The sequence below is a fragment of the Crinia signifera genome, chromosome 7 (genome assembly GCF_055691185.1).
Source record: "Crinia signifera chromosome 7, ASM5569118v1, whole genome shotgun sequence".
NCBI classification, from domain to species: domain Eukaryota; kingdom Metazoa; phylum Chordata; class Amphibia; order Anura; family Myobatrachidae; genus Crinia; species Crinia signifera.
In genome coordinates this window covers 122632484-122654584 of record NC_139223.1, presented here as the reverse complement: position 1 = coordinate 122654584, position 22101 = coordinate 122632484, and the positions used below count along the sequence as shown (strand labels likewise).

Genomic DNA, 22101 nt, shown 5'->3' with positions numbered 1-22101 from the left:
CGTCGGTCTTGTGCCATTATAATGGCACAAGATGAGATGGACTTGATTAAGTCCATCTCACATAGGAAACAATGTGAAATGGACCAATATGACCCATTTCACATTGTATATGGCCCCGTCATCACCCCACGATTGACGCGAACCCGAAGCGTGGCGAGCGCAGCGAGCGCGCGAAGGGCGGCAGTGCGTGTCCTCCGACCTTTTCATTCCCCTACTATCCATGACGGCGTGGAGTTGAGAATATAGAAAGCAGCAAGCCACCGAGCCCGAAGCGTGGCGAGGGGACGCGTATACCTGTGAAGTAATATGCGTGCGCTCGCCACGCTTCGGGTTCTGTGGCTCGCTGCGCTCGCCACACTTTATATTCTCAACTCCACGCCGACATGGATAGTAGGGGAATGAAAAGGTCGGAGGACGCGCACCGCCGCCCCTCGCGGGCTCGCTGCGCTCACCGCGCTTCGGGTTCACATGCGACCGACGCGATTTTTCCGACACGACCACCCCGATGGAAATCGGGGTGGCCGTGCTAGGAAACAAGTACTGTGGACAGCTTTATTTATACACTGCAGTTTAGAATTAAGCTGCCCTCCGTAGTTGTGCAAAAGTGTACATTTATGCCTATTTTTTGCTTTGCTGACAGCTCAAAAATATCCCCGTTTTTTGTTGTTGCTAAGTAGCCTGTACTTTAGAGATACAGTATTTGTCTTAATGATAATGTAATTGTGGGGCATAACTAGTGCATAACAAATACTAATTTACAGCATATTCCCTTATAATAAGAATATGATAGTAGCAATCGACGGTACAGTCCAGGTCATAGGTTTGCTGTTTAGATTTTATATTTGTATTTCATTCTGAACTCTATTATAATCAGATTACTCTTCCCAACAGCCTCAGAAGACAAACATGTCCAACTCACTCATTTTTGACCCCAATGATTTTGAGGACTCCACAGATGATTCCACCTATATACCGCCTTCCGATACAGCCCCATGTAGGAATCCATGGACCCTCAATAAATATGTAATGGTTGTGATTTACACCTTAGTTTTCCTACTCAATATAGTCGGCAACAGTCTTGTGATTCTGGTAATTCGCTACAACAAGCTGAAGACGTCCTCCACAGATGTCTACCTCCTGAATCTGGCCATCGCTGACCTATTGTTTGCTGTAACTTTGCCTTTCTGGGCGGCTTACAAAGCCCATGAATGGGTGTTTGGGATTCACATGTGCAGATTTGTTTCTATATTACAAGAAGTTAACATCTACAGCGGAATTCTGCTGCTGGCTTGTATAAGTGTGGACCGATATTTGGCTATTGTGCATGCTACGGAAACTGTAACACAGAAGAGGCATTGGGTAAAATATATTTCCATGGCAATTTGGATATTTTCATTTCTTATATCATTTCCCACCATCTGGTTCAGAGATGTGTTTCTGCCCCCAAACAGTGGACTAGTTTGCCATGAGAACATTGGGAATGAGAACACAGAGGGCTGGCTGGTCATCTTAAGAATTGGGCGGCACTTGGTTGGGTTCTTCATACCTTTGGTCATCATACTCTTCTGCTATGGTTTTACCATTAAAACTCTTTTCCAGACCAAAAATAATCAGAAACACAGAGCCATGAAGGTCATCCTTGTGGTTGTTCTTGTCTTCCTCATCTGCTGGCTTCCCTACAACATCACCGTCATTGTAGACTCCCTAATGCGAACAGGGTATATCAACGAAACATGCGAGCTGAGAAATCATTTGGGTGTTGCACTGTCTTTGACTGAAATCATTGGCTACAGCCACAGCTGTATAAACCCCTTTCTCTACGCCTTTATAGGCCAAAAATTCCGAAACAGCTTCCTGAGGATCCTGGCCAGCAAGGGAATTATCAGCAAAGAGGTTCTTTCCTATTATGGCCGGGCCTCATCCGTCATGTCCACATCTGGGAATACATCTACAACACTCTAGTATTATCAATGGATTGGAGAGTCTCATTATGGACCTAAATTCACAGATTATGGGGTTACAACAAAAGTGGACAATTAATAATTCTGCTTAATCAGTTTAAATTTTAATCTAATAACCATTTCATGCAATATTACCCTGTGGTCTACATTAACATCTTATATAATTTTCAACTTTTGTTCTAAGAAGGAAATGTCAGATTAAGAAAACATATATGGAGTGATGGGCAGTGATAAAGTGTGGAGAGATAAAGGGCCTGATTCTCATTTAATAATTTTTCCCCTGTTCGCAAATATAAGTCAGACTTCTGGCTTAGAGAATGGGGAGGGTGGCTGACATCCTGTGACGTCAGCCGCCCACCCCTGGCAGGCAGCTGGCCACATGCGTTTGCATGGGAATTCCCATCGTCTTTTCTGGGCGAACCTACCATTTTTGTGGAGACACCCAGGAAACACTGGGCATCGCCATGCGGCAGCCCCTTGCCCGTCTCTCCCTTGTGTAAACATCTCGGCAACTGTGCAAGTTACTGAATGTGTCCGTACACATGTGCATATGCAAATATACACATGCACAGAGGCGGAATACGCCGGGGACCGATTAAACCAGAATCAGGCCCAAAGTATCAGCCGATCTGCTTCTAATTGTCATGATACAAATTGTGGGTGAGTTGTACTAAGGTTCAAATAGTGATAAAATGGAGAGTGATAAAGTATCAGCCAATCAGCTGCTGTTATTTTACATCCACACACACAACCTGTAACATAACAGTTATAAGCTGATTGGCTGGTAGTTTATCACTCTTCATTTTATTTTGGTTTTAAGCTTAGTACATCTGGCCTTAGGTTTGAAACATTACAGTTCCAAGCTGATTGGTTGGTGGTTTATCTCTCTCCACTTTTTTACTCTCCAAGGCCTAGTACCTAGGCCTAGCTCCATGGTAATTTTAGCAAAGTAGCTATGAGCATAGATAATGTATTATTCATTACCTTTTTAGAAAGGCTATATCCTTTGTATTCCCTTGGAAAGAAAATGCCACATTTATTTTAGCTTTATTACATGAGCAATAATAGTATTTGCATATTGTCGTCATTGTCTTTTCTGTTACAATAAAATCCATATAATGATGACAGCAGAAAAGTACTAAAATGTCTACACATCATTATGAATTCAAGACTGTAAATTTAAAAAATATATATTTTTTTCATATATTATGGGTCTGTTTGGTGGACTTATTTATTATGTTTCTTATATATTCCATTGCGCTTTACAATAGGAGACAGTTATACAACAAACTGGGTATTTACAGACAGTCAAATGTATAAGGGCCCTGCAGGCAAGAATACAATCAATCTATAGGGAAATAGTCAATGATACACAAGGATAGATATTCTTGCATTTCATTAATTCCACCAGAATGCAAAGGTTCCTGGTGTTGTGCTGTATGATACGGTTACCCACCAGTTTGGCCATGGGTCAGGAGGATGGAAAATGTGAAAAAGAATAGAAGAGAGTGGATATGTGTGGACTGTACAGTGGGGATGTGATTAGATAGGAAAGGTATGTGAAGGTTAAGTGGCTGGTTCTTAAATTTGATAAGCTTGTCTGAAGAGGTGAGTTTTCAGGGAACGCTTGTAAGGTTGGAGACTGGAGGAGAGTCTTATTGTGCTTGGGAGGGCATTCCACAGAGTGGGTGCAGCCCAAAGAAAGTTCTGCAGTCGGGAATGGGAGCAAGTAATGAGTGTGGATGAGAGACATAGATCTTGTGAGGAGTGGGTTGGAAAATATTTTGAAATAAGAGAAGAGATGGGTGTGGTATATGGTCCCGACAGTCACTAGCCCGACGTCGGGATCCCGACTGGCCGGACTCAGACAGTGGGGAAAGCGCAACAAAGCCCCTTGTGGGCTCGCTGCACTCGCGCGCTGCGGGCACGGTGGCTCGCTACGCTCACCACCACGAGGGAGAATAGCCGGTGGCCGTTGGGACACTCAGGGTTTTGACTGCCGGGATCCCGATGTCGGGGTAATGACTGTTGGGATCCCGACTGTCGAGTAACTGTTTGGCACCCGAAGAGATTTATGTTGGTGTAGTTTGGTTTATGGCCTTGTGCGTAAGTTAAATAATTTTGTATTGAATACGGTATAATACAGGTAACCAGTGAAGTGACTGACAGAGTAGCTTTGCAGACTATGAACATCTGGCATTGAAGATTAGCCTCGAAGCTGCATTCATGATGGACTGTAGTGGTGTAGTGTCTTGTGTTAGGTAAGGGTAAATTTTGAATATGTTTTTTAGGTGCATGTGGCATGATTTTGAGATTGAATGTGGGAAACAAAGGAAAGTTCAGAGTCAAGGATGACACCTAGTCAGCGAGTTGAGGAAGTTGAGAGATGGGATGGTAGTTTGAGAGAGAGCTTAGGTCAGAATTCAGTTTTTTCAGAATCTGAGTTAGGTACGTCCTTTTCTCCTCCACTCTTGTTTTTCACTTCTTCATTATATGCACATTGGGTGTTTGTGGGTATTCAAACCCCCATACAAACATACTACACATTGGATTTTTCTTTTCACTTACCTTTTATAATCAACACTACGAGATCACTAGGAAATTATATCCGAATAGAAATCCAAGGTCTCCTGGAAAATACACTGCTATATGAATGTACTGTAGCATGTGAGTTGGGGTACACCCATCATTATTCATCACTTAAAAGACACTGTGGTATGTACATACTCTAGTTGGTACTCTTTACCTAGCACGGCGCCCACGATGTCCATCGCGGTCATCGGGGGTAAAAAATTGCGGGCATCGCGGCCATCGCATGCACTAAAAAAACGGGTGCGACGCGATGGGGATCAATGTTAAAAGTGTGATTGGACGCGATTTTACTGTTCAATGCCTCAATGCCCGCGATTTTTCCATAGGAAACAATGTTAAATGGGCCACAGAGCCCTAATAGTCCCCCTGAAGTCTTAAATGGCCCCCACAATTGTTAACGCCACCCCACGATCAACGTGAACCCGAAGCGTGGCGAGCACAGCGAGCCTGCGAGGGGCGGCGGTACGCGTCCTCCGACCTTTTCATACCCCCACTATCCACGTCGGCGTGGAGTTGAGAATAGAATAGTGTGGCGAGCGCAGCGAGCCACCGAGCCCGAAGCGTGGCGAGCGCAGCGGTTACCTGTGAAGCCCGCGAAGGGACGCGTTTACCTGTGAAGGTATCCGCGTCCCCTCGCGGGGCTCGCCACGCTTCGGGCTCGGTGGCTCGCTGCGCTCGCCACACTATTCTATTGTCAACTCCACGCCGACGTGGATAGTGGGGGTATGAAAAGGTCGGAGGACGGGTACCGCCGCCCCTCGCGGGCTCGCTGCGCTCGCCATGCTTCGGGTTCACGTTGATCGTGGGGTGGCGTTAACAATTGTGGGGGCCATTTCAGACTTCAGGGGGACTATTTGGGCTCTGTGGCCCATTTAACATTGTTTCCTATGGAAAAATCGCGGGCATTGAGGCATTGAACAGTAAAATCGCGTCCAATCACACTTTTAACATTGCCCCCTATGGGAAATCGCGGGCATCGCGTCGCACCCGTTTTTTAGTGCATTTGATGGCCACGATGCCCGCGATGGGCGCCGTGCTAGGTAAAGAGTACCCTCTAGTTTATTTTGGTGAGTGAGGTATGTAGTGGATCATAGTATTCACCTATCTCATCTCACAGTCTTCACTTTTTATATTTTTCACTTGTCCTTATACTTGATACTTGTGTTTTTTTTTACAAATTCACATATGTCAAATTCACATATGACAGTCAGTCATATGGTGTAATGGTTAGCATTACTGCCTCACAGCGCTGAGGTCATGGGTTCGATTCCCACCATCGCTCTAACTGTGCGGAGTTTGTATATTCTTCCCGTACTTGCGTGGGTTTACTCCGGGTACTCCGGTTTCCTACCACATTCCAAAAATATATTGGTAGGTTAATTGGCTCCCAACAAAATTAACCCTAGAATGTCTGTGTGTGCATGTGGTAGATAGATTGTAAGCTCCACTGGGGCAGGGACTGATGTGAATGTTCAAATATTCTCTGTAAAGCGCTGTGTAATATGTATGCGCTATATAAGAAACTGGTAATAAATAAATAAATAAATATGACATGACTTTGAGAATCCTTTTCATCATCAAATTGGATGAAACACTAAGCCTCCCTTATGAGTCTTCAAAAAGAAACCGCTATATGAAAGTTTGGGCATGTGAGTTGGGGTGCGCCCACTGTTATTTAAAGGCACTGTACCTTTATACGTTGTACACTGCAGATTATGTGGTGAGTGAGGTATGCTGTGGATTGAAGTATTCATCAATTTACCTCAAATCTCAAGTTTTATATTTTACAAACATTTTTCATATTGGATTCCTGTTGTGTTTTTTTCCACTTTCTTCACACCTCATCACTCTTGGGAGTTCCACCATCAATAAGTAAACCTTACATTGGATGACTGAATAAAGCTGCCACACCAAAAAGAAACCTTTACAAGTTTGAAGATATCTTTACCTACCGTGAGTAGGGGTACGCCCACCACCTTCCTCCATATCGTTGATATTGATATCTTTATGTGATAAGACACTAATACGGTTCTTTATCTATTTACTTTGAGATATTGTCATTCTATGAACTCGAATGTATACCACATACCAAAGCAAGAACACTCTACAATAAGGAATTCTTCATTGACTTTAGTCCTATGCGACTTTGAGAAGTATTTTCCTCCGCTTCTTTTTGTATTGACCACACATGACACGTGTACGATGACTATTGCTGAGGAGGGTTCAGTAGGAACCCTCTCCTGGCATTTTTTGCAAAATGTAGCCCATAGATGATGTTAGCTGTGGGGCCAAGCTCATTCTGGAGGTTGGAAAATCTGACAGCTTTGCAATCCCTATAGAAGCCTCTAGGGCAAGGGGGGTTTTAGAATTAGTGGGGCCACTACAGATATCAGATTTTGCAAGCAATGGACCTGTACTGGACACATGCAATATGGATCTGCGATCCATCGACATCAGACAGCCAATGATTGATGTCTGTAAGACATTTACAGATATACCATAACTACCAATATGACCCATTCGAAGAGGGACACAACCTTGCCTCTTAATTTATGATTGCCATCACCTATATTAAACAAGTTAACAGATAAGAAAGGTGTTTCCACACAGTTAAATTAAGAGGAAAATCTAGGAACAGAGCATTGTGTCCCTCCTGGGGAGGTCATGTTATACAAAATAATGCTATCTACTTTTCTTAAGTTTATATTAACATGGCCTTGAGATTTGCTCAATCATAACAATAGATCAACCAAATGCCTACACAATAGCTACAGTACATTCAGAAAGCAAAAATACTGCAGAAAAGTCATGAATGAAAGCTAAAGAATAACGGAATGACTGCAGTAGGCATGTAGAGGGTAAACACTGTGTCCTGAAGTTTCAGGTAAGAGGTGCTGTCCCTGTGCTCTGCATCCCTGGCCCTTTGTTAGGTATAAGATTGACTGTACTGTTTGCTCCCCTGCTCATTGTACAATGCACAGGTCCCCAGCGCTGCCATCCCCGCGCCCAGGGCGTGCTGCTAGGCCTTCGGCCAATGGCGTAACTATAAACTTTGCCCCCCCCAGCCAAAATAGTTTCTGGCGCCCCCCATAATACCCCATACACATTATGCCACACACCGTAATGACCCTTACCTATGGTCAGATGATTCCCATCAAATTGCAGAGAGAGAAGAGGAGAGAAAGAAAGAAAGAATGAAAGAAAGAAAGAAAGAAAGAAAGAAAAGAAGAGAGACAGAATAATAAAAAAAATGAGTGAGAGAATAGGAGAGTGGAAAAGGGGGAGTAAAAGAGTGCGCATAGGAGCAGGGGGAAGACAGAAAGTGTGGGCAAAAGGGATGAGGGGGAGAGAGAATAAAAGAAAATTAGAGTACACAGAGGGAGAAGACAAGAAATTGATAGAGAGAGAGAATGAGGGGAGTGATACAGAGAAGGGGTGGCAAAGGGAGGAATGAGGGGGAGAGAGAATTAAAAAAAAGGAGAGTGAAGAGGCAGTAAAGATAAAGATGAGAGACAAAATGAGAGAAAGAAAAGGTGAGAGAATTGGAGATTGAAAGGAGAATGGGAGAAGAGACATACAGAGAAATTGGGATATAAAGAGAGGGATGAGGGAGAGAGAGAATAAAAGAAAAGGAGAGCAGTGCAAGGGAGAAGAGAGAAAAAAAGGAGAGCAGATATGACTCTTCCTCCCCTGCACCTTTCACATTATAGCTGTGCTATGTGAAGTACCTAAAGCAGCCGTGGGTCCACTAAGCTAAGCAGCGTTTTCTTTGAGCTCCTGGAAGGAGCCAGTTCCTGTACTGAACGCTTTGGCAGGAAAAGGGCCCATCTTCACCTTTTGAAGCAGCGGGTAAGCGGAAGGCGCTATTGGAAGCAGCGACAAAGTCCTCTTCTATGTGCCGGGGACACTAGTTTGTGACGTCGCACCCGACAGCAGCATCAATAGGAGGGGGAGAAGAGGGGATGGGCTCGACCGCAGCCTCCTGAATTGGTACAGCCCGCAGCAACTTCATGACATCACCCTGTCACACTAACATTGTGGGCACAGGACGATCAGGAGAGTGAAGAGCGGCACAGGTCTCCTTCACTGCAGCATGTTTATTGTCGGTGCTCCCTGCAGACCCTGCTGGCACAGGCTCCCCCACGCCACAGCGGTGGCTGCTGCAGCCTAGTGACGCCACTGCCTCCGGCCCATTTCGCAGCCGATTCTGGCCTGGTTGCTGCTATGGACATGTTGCCTCCAGTTACCTCCTCTCCTGCTTCTGTGTGCTGGGCTCAGCATTTATTGGGTCTCCTAACCTTAGCTGCGGCCGATGCGAGCAGTTCCGTGCGGCTTGCGGTGGCGGAGGTGACATCACAGGTCATCGTGGCGTGACCGCTAGGAGGGCACCAGGCCATGAACCGCATGCCCATTTCCCACAAGAGGGCACGTCAGAGGTCAGCGCTAGGCCTCGGGCGAGGAAGGACAACGGGCGGGGTTGAGGTGGGAGTCAGCAGGCACAGGAGGGGTGCCCATGCTGAGCATGTGCGGGTTATTGGCCCCAAGACCGATTATAATGTCTCCCCAGGTGTTAGTGGGGTAGGCAGTGCTGCCCATGGGCCTGCTGGGTGGGATGCGGCTGGGAGTCCACAGGGTGGTCATGGAGATAGGGGTGATCCAGCCAAGAGGGGTGCTCCAAGTCCTCTTTCAGGGGACCGAGTAGTGCTTTGGCTGGGGCTGCCCACATTTTTTACCCCTCCTTGCTCTCGGCTGCTCTTTCCTCTGTGGCGGGGGAGTGTTACTCCGAGGGCTGAGCCATCTCGCAGTGTCGGCAGGTGGCTTTCCGGGTCAGATTTCCCCTTTTGTTGCAGGCGCTGAACCACTGGTGGACCGTGTGGAGGATGATGAAGACTGGGACGATCACGATGACACATGGGAGGAGAAGGCGCCGTCATCAGGTGAGGTTTCTGACAATGGCTCTCACTCTAGTCCCTCTTCCTCATCTTCTTCTGCTGAAGGGTCTGAAGTGGGTAGCACGGCGTGCAAGTACAGGTGCAGGTACAAGTGTGCCGCTAGATATGCCAAGAAGAAGGCGGGTAGGTATAGCCGCTAATCTAAGCGGAGGTGGGTGGTGGCATTGTCCCACAGGGAAAGGAAGAGGCGGAATTGGCCTGGTGTGGTCCATTGTGACTACACTGCGGTTTTGTGCAGCTTGCATGAGAGCTGTAGGGTTAAGATAGACAAGGGTGACTATGTCGACATGTTCAGCTTAACTGACGAGTCCAAGAAGGCGTTAAAGGCCGCTAAGGTGAAAGCTGGCATAGATACCGAGGCCTTTAAGTCCTACGACAACTGGCCCACGGGGTTCTGTGTGTTTGCAGCCTGCTACCTAGAGGATTGGCCAGAGGAGCACATGAATATCATCCTTTAAATCCATAAGGTCCATGATATGCACAGGAAGTATGGTGGGGTCGCTTGGAGAACATATGACGAGCAACTCTGGTGTAATTAGTACTGTCTACATGAAACATAGAAACATAGAAACATAGAATTTGACGGCAGATAAGAACCACTTGGCCATCTAGTCTGCCCCTTTTTTAAACATGTTACCTCAAATCATATTTGATCCTTATTTTTTTGTAAGGATATCAATATGCCTATCCCAAGCATGTTTGAATTGTACTACTGTATTTGCCTCTACCACCTCTGATGGGAGGCTATTCCACTTATCTACTACTCTTTCTGTGAAGTAATTCTTCCTCAAATTTCCCCTGAATCTTCCTCCCTCTAGTTTCAGTGCATGTCCTCGTGTTATGCTGCTCCTCTTCCTGTGAAGAATGTCTCCCACCTGTACCTTGTTAAAACCCTTGATATATTTGAAAGTTTCTATCATGTCCCCCCTTTCCCTTCTCTGCTCTAAAGTATACATATTAAGATCTTTTAGTCTTTCCTGGTACGATTTGTGATGTAGGCCATGCACCATTTTAGTTGCCCTTCTTTGTACAGTCTCTAATGTATTTATATCCTTCTGGAGATATGGCCTCCAGAACTGAACACAATACTCTAGATGAGGTCGTACCAATGACCTATAAAGTGGCATTATTACTTCTTTCTTTCTACTGCTGATACCTCTCCCTATGCAACCAAGCATCTGACTTGCCTTCTTCATTGCTTTGTAACATTGCCTACCTGCCTTTAAGTCCCCTGAAATAGTGACACCTAGATCCCTCTCTTCCTCAGTAGTTTCCATTATAGTGCCATTTATACTATATTTAGTCTTTGGATTTTTGCAACCCAAGTGCATGATTTTGCATTTTTTGGCATTAAACTGTAGTTGCCATGCTCTTGACCATTCCTCTAATCTACCTAGATCATCAATCATTTGTTTTACCCCTCCTGGTGTGTCTACCCTGTTGCATACCTTTGTGTCATCTGCAAAAAGGCACATTTTACCCTCAATTCCATTTGCAATATCACCAATAAAGATATTAAAAAGCACTGGTCCAAGTACAGATCCCTGGGGTACTCCACTTGTAACCTTTCCCTCCTTTGACTGTACTCTGTTTACTACAACTCTCTGTTTTCTGTCCTGCAACCATGCTCTTATCCATTCAACTATCTTAGAATCCAATCCCAAGCTTTCAAGTTTATTTAACAGTCTGCGATGTGGGACAGTGTCAAAAGCCTTACTTAACGGTATATTTGGAAGGGTGCTAAGCCCCGCATTGCTAAGCACATTTTAGTTTTGCCGAAACACTCTGGAGGGGTAGCTTATCCCGACATTGGCAGCTACCACTCTGCATGTATCCTTAGTCAGGCACGGGATTGGTTTTCCGTTACATCCCCCAAACCCTGGGTCCTTATAGAAAGATCATTTGCAGGAAAATACAACCTTACTGACCTTCTGTTACTCCCCAAGCAAGCTGTCCCTTCTTGGGAGGGCCCTGGTGTTGCAATTAGGACTACTCTGCAAGCCTGGCATGCTGTTATCTCAGCAGACCCTGACGTGTCCCTACCGGCCCCCAGTCTCCCCATTAAAACTCTTGCCAATCTCATCCCCGATCTCCGATTAGACCCTTGGATGGAGAAAGGCATTATTTGTTTGAAAGATATTTTAGGTACAGATTCCCTACTTCCCTTTTCCCAACTACAGTCTCATTTTGATATCCCTAAAGGCGATTTTTTCAAATATCTACAAATACGCCACTGGCTATCCGCCTATAGGGCTAAACCATCTACTGTCCTATGCCTACCTGCTGTTATGCATTTTAGATTGACCTCACCTAACCACAGAGGTGGTATATCTCGGTGGTACCAACATATTGTCCTGTTGGGTAAGAAGGGTAAATTAGCATCTCAATCTAAATGGGAAAGAGATTTATCTAGAGTGCTTCAGGATACGGAGTGGGATTCTATCTCGCTATCCTGCTTTAAGGTATCAAAATGCCTCCAACACTGTGAAATGTTCTATAAGCTATGCCATAGAGCCTACTTTACCCCACAGCGGCTGCACCTTATCTGGCCCTCGACATCCTGTCTCTGCTGGAGAAACTGTGGATGCAACGGGACAATTCTACATATATTCTGGGATTGTCCAGCTCTGCGGCCGCTGTGGATCGAAGTATTCTCCCTCATAAACGACGTTCTCAGGATGTCTGTTCCCTTCGACCCTGTAGTGGCTCTGTTCCACCACACCCAAGTTCCTCTCCTAAGCTGCGACAGATACATCATGGGACATATTCTGATCTCCACCAAGGCTGCCATTGGACAACTGTGGAAATCCCAGTCTATACCCAGTATACAAACCATTATTAATAACACTCACAAGCATTTTATATTCGAGACGGCTGGTTGTAGATACTCCTCCTCCCCCCCCTCCTCAATCCATATAAAATGGTACAAATGGAGTGAATACCGAGAGAGACATGGCCAATCTACCATGAGTAGCGACCATGTTGATGTGTTGGCTTTACAGTCGCCTGAGCCTGGCGATTCCTCTTGATCACTTTTGTTGATTGTAGGAAGTGTGAGTCATTTGTTTGTGTCCCCCTGTCCTTGTTATACCCTTCTGTGTCTGTGTTGTCTTGTCCCGTTTTGTAATGTTTTCTTTTTCACCTTCTATATACAGGTTTCGAGTTTTGAAGGGACACACGTATAGATACCATTCTGTAATTTTCAGTATTTCGCTGTTTCATTCCTATATGTGTTTACCATATAAGCTACTACTGTTGTATGTATATTCATACTTCTATATGTTTTGTAATCAATAGAAATTTAATATTCAAAAAAAAAGCCTTACTAAAGTCTAGATAAGCTACATCTACAGCCCCACCTTGATCTATTACTTTAGTTACCCAGTCAAAAAAGTCAATAAGATTTGTTTGACATGATCTTCCCCCAGTAAACCCATGCTGTTTTGGATCCTGTAAATTGCTGGTTTTGAGATATTCTACAACTCTTTGTTTTAAGAGTGTTTCCATCAATTTCCCTACTACTGATGTAAGGCTCACTGGTCGATAGTTGCTTACCTCTTCTTTGCTTCCACTTTTGTGCAGTGGGACTACATTCGCTGTTTTCCAGTCCTCTGGGATTACTCAGGTAGCTAGTGACTGGTTGAATAATTCTGTTATTGGTTTTACCAGCTCCCCTTTGAGCTCTTTTAGTATCCTTGGATGTATCCCATCTGGCCCCATTGATTTATCCTCTTTCAGTTTTGAGAGTTCTGTGAGGACTTTCTCCTCTGTAAATGTACTTGTTTCTCCCTCAGTTTTCTGACTATACTTGCAACTTAATTGTGGCCCCTTCCCCTCTCTTTCAGCAGTGAATACTGAGCAGAAATAATTATTAATATTATCTGCTATTACATTGTCCCCCTCAAGAAACCTTCCACTCTCTGTCTTTAGTCTTATTATTCCACTTTTTGTTTTTCTCCTTTCACTTATATACCTAAAAAAAGTTTTCCCCCCTTTACCCACTGATTGGGCCATTTTCTCTTCAGCCTGTGCTTTTGCATATCTGATTACCTTCTTAGCCTCCTTCTGTCTAACAAGATACACCTCTTTGTCTTCTGCGTCTGCTTAAATTTCTTAAAGGCGAACTTTTTTGCTTTCACAATACTTGCTACTTCTTTTGCAAACCACAATGGCTTCCTTTTTCTTGTGTTTTTCCTAACTCTTTTGACACAAAGTTCTGTTGCTTTAAGAATTGCACTTTTTAATTTTTTCCACTTATCCTGCACTCCTTCCAAGTTCCTCCACTCTGCCAAAGAATCCCTTACAGAGTTTCCCATCTCTACAAAATCAGCCTTCCTAAAATCTAACACCTTTGTTTTTGTGTGCGATGAGTCAGTCTCTGTCTTTATTTTGAACCATACTGCTTGATGGTCACTGGATCCCAGGTTTTCACCCACATTTATGTCAGATATTCTGTCACCATTTGTAAGTATTAAGTCTAATATTGCGTCCTTACGAGTGGGCTCCCTCACCAATTGCTGGAGGGATGCTCCTTGCAAGGAATTCAGCATGTCCCTACTTCTGGTGGAACTTGCAACAGGCAGCTCCCAGTTTACATCAGGTAGATGGCATGGACTTTGGATGTAAGGATGTCAAGGTGTGGATGGAGGTGACCAGGGTACATCTTGAGGCCATCAAAGGTGCTCGGCCTGCACCTGACACGGCCCCTTAGGCTTTTGTTCTGCAAAGGCCTGCAGGGGGTGCCCCCCCCCCATGAGGCATTTCGCACCAGGGGGGCGTCCGCTTGCTTCCGGTCTGGCTAAGGGGAAGTGTTATGAGTTTAACAACTCCTCTTGCCCGCTGGGTCAGCGTTGTCGGTTTCGACACGTTTACAATCAATTCGGGGGCAATCACCCGGCCTCCAACTGCTTTCGAGGTGGCCGCCCTCCATGGAGGGTGGGACCAGCCACAGCCCCAAAGTCGGCCGCCCCTGGCCCTGCTCGGTAGAGCAGATAATCCAGCACGGGTAGAAGCCATGGCCCAATGGCTATACTGGTACCTGGACAGGGAGGTGGCTGGTTTCTTGTTTTAGCCGGGGTTTCAAGCTGTCGGTGGTGGGGGAAGTTCGGGGTGGTTCCTTTCGGAACTTGCAATAGGCCCGCACTTTCCCCAGTGTGCTGCGGGAAAAGGTAAATAAGGAGATTCGGTACTTGTAGTTTCACGGCGCCAGTTCTACGCTCACCACAAACTATGTTAAAAAAAGTAACTTAACTCCATGCCAACATGGATAGTTCATACCTACACTATCCATGTTGGCATGGAGTTGATTTTAAATAGTGTGGCGAGCGTAGCGTGGCGAGCGTAGCGTGGCGAGCGTAGCGAACCACCGAGCCCCCCCCATACTGGCGCTGTGACACTACACAAGTACCGGAGATTCAGTTGGGCCGCATGGCAGGCCCTTTTCGGAGCCACCATTGGCGAACCTGGTTTATTCACCGGTAGGGGTGGTTCCTGGGAAGTTTCATTTGACGCAGCATCTGTCTTATCCTCGGTGATCTTTGTTAACGACGTCATTCCCATGGAACATTGCTCAGTGTCATACCAGTCTTTCGACAATGCCCTGTCCATGGTGAGGTAATTTGGTCTGGGGGATCTCATGGCTAAAATAGATGTGGATTCAGCATTTTGGCTTCTTCCCCTAAATCCTGATGCATTTAGGTATATGGGCTTCTGCATCGGTGATGAAGACTTCATTGTGCATCGCAATGCACCCCCCCCCCCCCCCAGTGGAGTGGGTGGGCGTTGGTGCATGTGCTTTGGGATGCGGCCGCCGCAGCGCTGGATGCAGGTTAGCGGCCTCTGTGTCCATGTTGACTGTGTCGACATTCAGGTAAAAAAACTGTGAAAAACCCCATGTTGACCTTTTGACTGTCAACCTAGACCAGGGGTCCTCAAACTATTTTGCAAGTTACTGCAGAAGGTCATCACATCACATGTGTAGTCAGCAGGCCGCACATACACGGCAGCATTGTGGAGGCACAAAATGATGGGAGGAGTCTAAATAACAAACAATGCAACAGATTTCTCAGACTCCTTGAATCAGTGTCTGAGATTACAAAAGTAATCAGCCTGATGGTCAGCAAACTGGAGTCGCGACCCCATGCGAAGGTTGGGACTCACTTTGGGAACAGGACCCACAGTTTAAGAACCGCTGACCTAGACCATGTCGACCTAATGATTGTGTCGACCTATCGACCTGTTGACCTTGTGACATGTCGACCTAGACCCCTGTCGACCTTGCAGTATGTCGACCTAGTGCTGTCGACCTAATGACTGTCGACCATCTTTAGGTTGACCATACAATCCATACCCCTATAACGCTACATGTCATGCTGCAACTGAAGACACACCAAGCATGATTGCAATGTGTGAAGATGCTCTAAATTGACATCTCAGAACTTGCACATTCTGATGCATGGATGTTAGTGCCAGATTAAGGTCAACATGGTAACAAAGGAAAAAGGGAGTGGGGGATTTCCCTATGCACTGATTACACTACCTATGCACTGGTTACACTACTTGATTATCTGAGACCAGCTCAGGGTTGTCGACTTTTGTTATCTCAGCAAGACTTTCAGCAAGAGTTCGGGGGCAGGGCTTGAGCGTGACGACATTAAGGCCCCCCCCCCCATGCTGGAAAATTACCATGTTTGCCTATCTCTGCGGAGGGAGCGGGGCTAAATGATACGATTATGACACTTTAGCCCCTCCCGGAGATTGGCAAATCAGGTTAGCTGAACGTCGTGGTCAGGGGGGAGGAAGCCACAAACAGGGGGGGGGGGGGGCGAGCGGGGGTCCCCCAGAATATGGGGGGGAGGAAGCCACAAACAGGGGGGGGGGAGGGTAGGCAACCCTGGGCCAGATAGTTTAGACAGTTATATGTCACAGAGTATATTATGATACAAACGTATCCACCACTCATTTGGAGGTGCTTCCTGGAGAGTAAAAAAATAAGCGCAAGAGAAAAACAAGAGAAAGTACTCTCTCTTTTTTGGGGGGCACACTTGAAATGGTATCTGTTATATACTTACCTTTTAATATAAATTGAAATGGATAAAATGTTCAGCCGACAAACAGGACAAAGACGTACATAGAAACATGAACAAACATGGCCCCTAAATTAATGACTGGGTACAGTCAATTGTTCTCGGGGCTAGGATTTAGAATTGTTATTGCATATAAGATATACTGATTATAAAGTATACATTTGAATAAACAGTGAAATGCCAGATTTTGCTTGTTTACTGTATGTTATCAACAAATTTTACAAAGCAAATAATATTTCCATCAATTAGATATCATTTAAACAATATATGCAATATTGGTCAGTGTAACATAGTTTATACACATTGTATGGCAGAGATCTATGTCTCAAAAACTTGTAATTTGCATAAATCTCTGCGGTTGTCGATAACAATACCCAACAATCTCTTGCAAAGAGAGAAGAAAGACTTATGGGTCCTACACACATGCCCATATTAAGGCCTTTTCCATGCGACGTTGCTTAGTTTGGCAAAGTCGCTAAGAAAATGCACCTAGATTGTATGTGTGTGGGTGCTATAGCAACAGCAATGCGCATCCCCACGCCTTTCTGTCGCTGGCCGAGATTGATGGTCAGTGTCCATCAATCTTGCTGACCACCAGTGTTCTCCCCCGGAGAACACCGGCGCTGTCAGCTCGCTCAGCACACAGCCCTGACAGTTCGCACTGTTTGTGGTGAGCGACAGCGCTGCAGCAGAGGCCGACCTAGCATAACTAGGAAGCCCTACACACATCGCTATGTGTGTAGGGCCACTTAGAATGTGTCTCTATCATTACAAATATAGCAGATGCTGTCTGTGAGATTTTAACAGCAGAATAGTTTATTTGTAACAGATGCTGTCAGTGTAATGTGTTCTGCAACAATTATATAAATTACTAGGTGATTCATCGCACCCTAAGGGCGCTCTTCACACTGGCGTAAGGGGCTGCGCTGCGCTGTGCCCCCTTAATTTGTTAACTTTTGTATTGTGAGAAATATGGTTAGAATTGTATGAAAGATGCCTGTATTGCAACTTGAGTTATAGGTGAAATGTGTTAAATAGAGAGCAAATGATTTGGAACGGGGTTTGCATTGTTTTGTTTAATTAAAAAGCGGTTACAGAGTAAGATGTACATTGATAGTGTGGAGGGTACAGTGACATTTGTGGATGTGGTGGGTGTGTGCGTGTTGTTTAGGTGTGTGTGTGCAATAGTATAGTAGGGTGTTTTTGAGTCAGCGGCTCCCCACTGGCGGAGGTCACGACACAGAAAAACAGGAGGCTGGGTAGTGATTGGGGTGTGTGGGCATAAGGGGGACTAAAGAGGAGGGTGGGGGACACTGTGCAGCTTCTGCCAGTGGGTGAGGGTCCAGCATGGCAGTGAGTCACTGTCTCCTCTTACTGGGTGGGAGTTAGGGTGCATGAGAGCAGGAGGCTGGGCGGTAAAGCATGATAGGGGAATGTGGGCAACACAGGGTGAGCGGGTCCCCACTGGTGGAAGTTACGGGGCAGGAGAACAGGAGGCAGGGCAGTGATAGGTTTGTGTGGGCATGAGGGGTAGTAAAGGTTTTTGGCTGTTGCAGAGTAGGGATGGCCATTGGTGCAGACGCCATCTATGGTTGGCATTGAAGGCGATTTTGCACCCTTCCATCGATAGTAGTAAAATATTACTTGAATAACCATCGATTGTTGTAGCTATCGATGGTCATCCATTATATATGACTGAATAGGCCGTGGGTCAATCAGAACCCGGTAGCAGGACTTCTGGGTATGGGGGGGCGGAGCTATGCTCCGTGGCCCGGCACCTTAAAAAAATTGAAACTTGATCAGTTCTCCTTTGCTATCGATGTAGGGAAACCATCTGGTTCTCCCACATCGATGGCTAAAGTATTCAACTTTGGCCATAAACCATAGATGATTGGAAATCATTGATGGTCGATGGGCATCCCTAGAATTGGAGGAGGGTGGGGAACAGTATGCAGCTCCCGGCAGTGGGTGAGCGTCTCCTCACACTGGGAGGGAGTGAGGGTGCATGAGAGCAGGAAGCTGCATAACAGTGGTATGTGGGCAAGACATTGATAAAAGTTGTGACGCTGGTGCAGAGGACCGTGGGGATACTTCTGGCTTCTGCCAAATTGCGGGAGGGGGGGTTGTGGGGGTCCATGAATCGCGGGAGGGGGGGTCACGGGGGTCCGTGAAATGCGGGAGGGGGCGCGGGGGTGCCGCGAATCACGGGAGGGGGGGCGCGGGGGTGCTGTGAATCAAGGGAGGGGGGGGGCGTGAATTGAGGGGTGTCACCTGGTGGCTGCGGAGTAAAGGTGGATGGTGGGCGTGTACTGTAGCCTTGGTGGGCAGGGGGAGGTGATGTCAAGAGGGTGGTGGTGTGTATCACACTGGTCTTTTCCCTGGGGGGGGGGGGGGTTGTGTAGAACGCTGGGCGGGAACGTTATACACACAGGGGATGAGTTACAGATCTGGCTAAATATATGAGATATATTCATTAGGTGCAGTCACTTAGCTGCAGCTGGATCTATAGTGTTACATTCCAAAGTGCAATCGAACTCCCTCTGTAGTTGCCAATCGTGTAGGTGGGAGCAGGAGAAAGGAAAATATCAGCGTAATACAGCAGAAGTGTGAGTCCGCCATATGAAGCACAGATGTCAATCACAATCTACATGGCACTGAGGTCATATGTGTGGCACTGTGGGGGCATATGGCTGGCACTGGGGGCGTATGTGTGGCACTGTGTGTACATATCTGGCACTGGGGGCATATCTGGTTCTGTTTGGGCATGTGTGGCACAGGGGGGCATATGTCTGGCACTGTGGGGGCATATCTGCTACTGTCTGGCACTGTTGGGGCATATGGCTGGCACTAGGGGCATATGTGTGGCACTGTGTGGGCATATCTGGCACTGTGGAGGCATACCTGGCACTGGCCTCATATCTGACACTGTGTGGGCATGTGTGGCACTGAGGGCCATATGTCTGGCACTGTGGAGGCATATCTGGTACTGTCTTGCACTGTGATGGCATATGGCTGGCACTGGGGGCATATGTGTGGCACTGTGGGGGCATATCTGGCACTGTGGGGGCATATCTGGCACTGTGGGGGCATATCTGGCACTGTGGGGGCATATGTGTGTGCAGAGCCAGATTAAGATCTAAATGGGCCTGGAGCTGAAAATGATCAAGGGCCTATTATGCGCAATAATAGGGGTTGCGGCCAGCATCTAATAATGTGGGGGATGTGACCAGTGTTCTGTTTGGGTGGTCTACTCATGGGTGTGTCTCTATTTGTGTAAATACTTTCAACTAATTATATATACCTGGAAAATGCAGGGGGCTGGCATAAGAAAAATGCAGGGAGATATATTGGCGGGTGCACTCCAAAGGTGCACCCGCAGGACGCCGATGTCCTAAGATACTTGCGGGGTGAGACGGCATTCCAGTTATAAAAAAATACTGAAAACCGAAACTTGGTAGACAGTATGTCAGCACCTTTTATGTGGTAACCTAAGTTTACCACACCATATACCCCTTATACAAATCATGCAACACAATAGTAACCCCCTTATACTGTACTTGCCTCTTACACATTATGCCACATGGAATGAGACAAAATTCACACCGATTCACACTATGGCACACAGGTGGAGTCAAAATTCACGTTGTGCCACACAGATTAAGGCAACAGTCACATTTTGCCACATGGATTGAGCCAAAATACACAATATACCAGGCATGTCCAAACAGTGGCCCTCCAGCTGTTGTGAAACTACACGTCCCAGCATGCCTTGACATAGTTTTAGCATTCCCTAATTGCAAAACTGTGGCAATGCATGATGGGACTTGTAGTTTCACAGCTGGAGGGCCATAGTTTGGACATGCCTGCACTATACCAAACAGATTGAGCAATAATGCACAATATGCTTCATAAATAAGGGCATTGCGCGCCAAAGGCGCACATTAAAAATTGACACCATAATGTTCATTACATGTTAACCTTCACACCATAATCTCCATTACGTATTATGCCAAACACCATATGGCCTATTAAAAATGATGCTACATAAGTGTTGCTTACCTACATGTTCATTGCCAGGGGCTCCATGTTCATTGCCAGGGGTTCCATGCTCATTGCCATGTGGGATTACATGCTCATTGCCAAGGGGAAATTCATGCTCGCGGAAACTGAGGGACAGTCTCCGCCGGCCAGAAATGACAGCCATTAACAGCCGGGCAGAGAGCAGGGGGCTGCCCGGCTGTATTCAGAGCACTGCAGGTCCCGGCTATTTGAAATAATACCCCTTTCATACCAGAAAATGCAGCGAATATGGTCCCAGGATCATGCAGGGACATTCTCGGACTGGCCTCTTTTACACAAGCCTAGTCCCTGCATTTTCTGGTGTGAGGGGGAGAGAAAACCACCCCGCCCCCTTTAAACAACCAGCTATATCTTCGAAACCAACTGACCCATTTACATGTAGCCTTCGAATGCTTTTGATCCCGTGAAACTGGGCCGTTTGGTTCCAGAGAAATCTGCCCTCAAACAACACGAACAGCCATGAAATTACATTTCAGAAATGAAAAAAACAAATAGTTTTACCTGCAATATCTCTAGAACCAATGAACCCATATGGACCAGGTATCAGATTGAAGGCCCAGCGATTTGGGTTCGACTGAGATCAACCTCAAGTTTCTGTGATGCTGTAGGGGGAACTGGCAGCCGTTGGAACCGGGTGGAGGTCGGAATTAGCGGGTCCCATGTTATCTTATGGGGAAAACGTTCCAGGTTTTCCTGGCGGTATCTCCGGTTTCCAGGGGGCTAGTGACGCGGGGCTGGTCTCGTTGGAAAGCCCTGACCCTCAGCTACAAAATGGGCCTATTTGGAGAGTGGGCCTGGAGCTATAGCTCCATCAGGCCCATTGTTAATCCGGCTCTGTGTGTGTGGCACTGTGGGGGTAAATGATATCTGGCACTGTGGGGGCATATATGTGCACAAACCCAAACAGAAATGGCATTGTGTTTTAAGGTTTTGTCATGCAGCCACTCCCCCTTGTGTCATATGACCACGCCCATAACCATCCCCTAACCACGCCCATTTTCCGTTGCGCACCTGCGACGCGCGGCACAGTACCACTAAGAGATTTTTTCTACTTGCACCACTGCTTAGACAATGGCAGTCCTGTATGTGGGCAGTTCCATAGAAGTGATAATATAAAAAGTGACTACAATCATATGGAGTCTTTAAATGTAGAAGTTTAGAAAACATTAAATGAAGGACAGCCCAGAGATGTGGATCTTCATGCTGTAGTCCAGAACCAAATTGGAACAGTTGCTGAGATCCAGACCCAGAGTCAGAGCCTGAAGGTAGCCCAAGAAAAATCATGGGGAGAGTTGTTTGGTTTAGTTTCAGATATGGCTATTGCTTTATATATTGGAATGACACCAAGAAAGATGTTTTTGTACATTACACTGCCATTAAGAAGACCAATCCTGAAGAGTGCTTCTGGTGCCTGGAAAGTGGGGTAGTAGT

General features: G+C 46.2%; 1 protein-coding gene across 1 annotated transcript in view; it reads left to right on the top strand.

Annotated features, from left to right (window-relative positions):
- The window catches only part of LOC146020505 (C-X-C chemokine receptor type 2-like), a 28204-nt gene extending 25079 nt beyond the window's left edge, over window positions 1-3125 (top strand). Inside the window, exon 3 of the mRNA XM_083153696.1 lies at window positions 892-3125. Within this exon, the coding sequence (XP_083009822.1) occupies window positions 907-1962 (1056 nt within the window). The 5' untranslated portion in view covers window positions 892-906 and the 3' untranslated portion in view covers window positions 1963-3125. The remainder of the gene's footprint in view (window positions 1-891) is intronic.
- Window positions 3126-22101: the final 18976 nt, after the last annotated feature.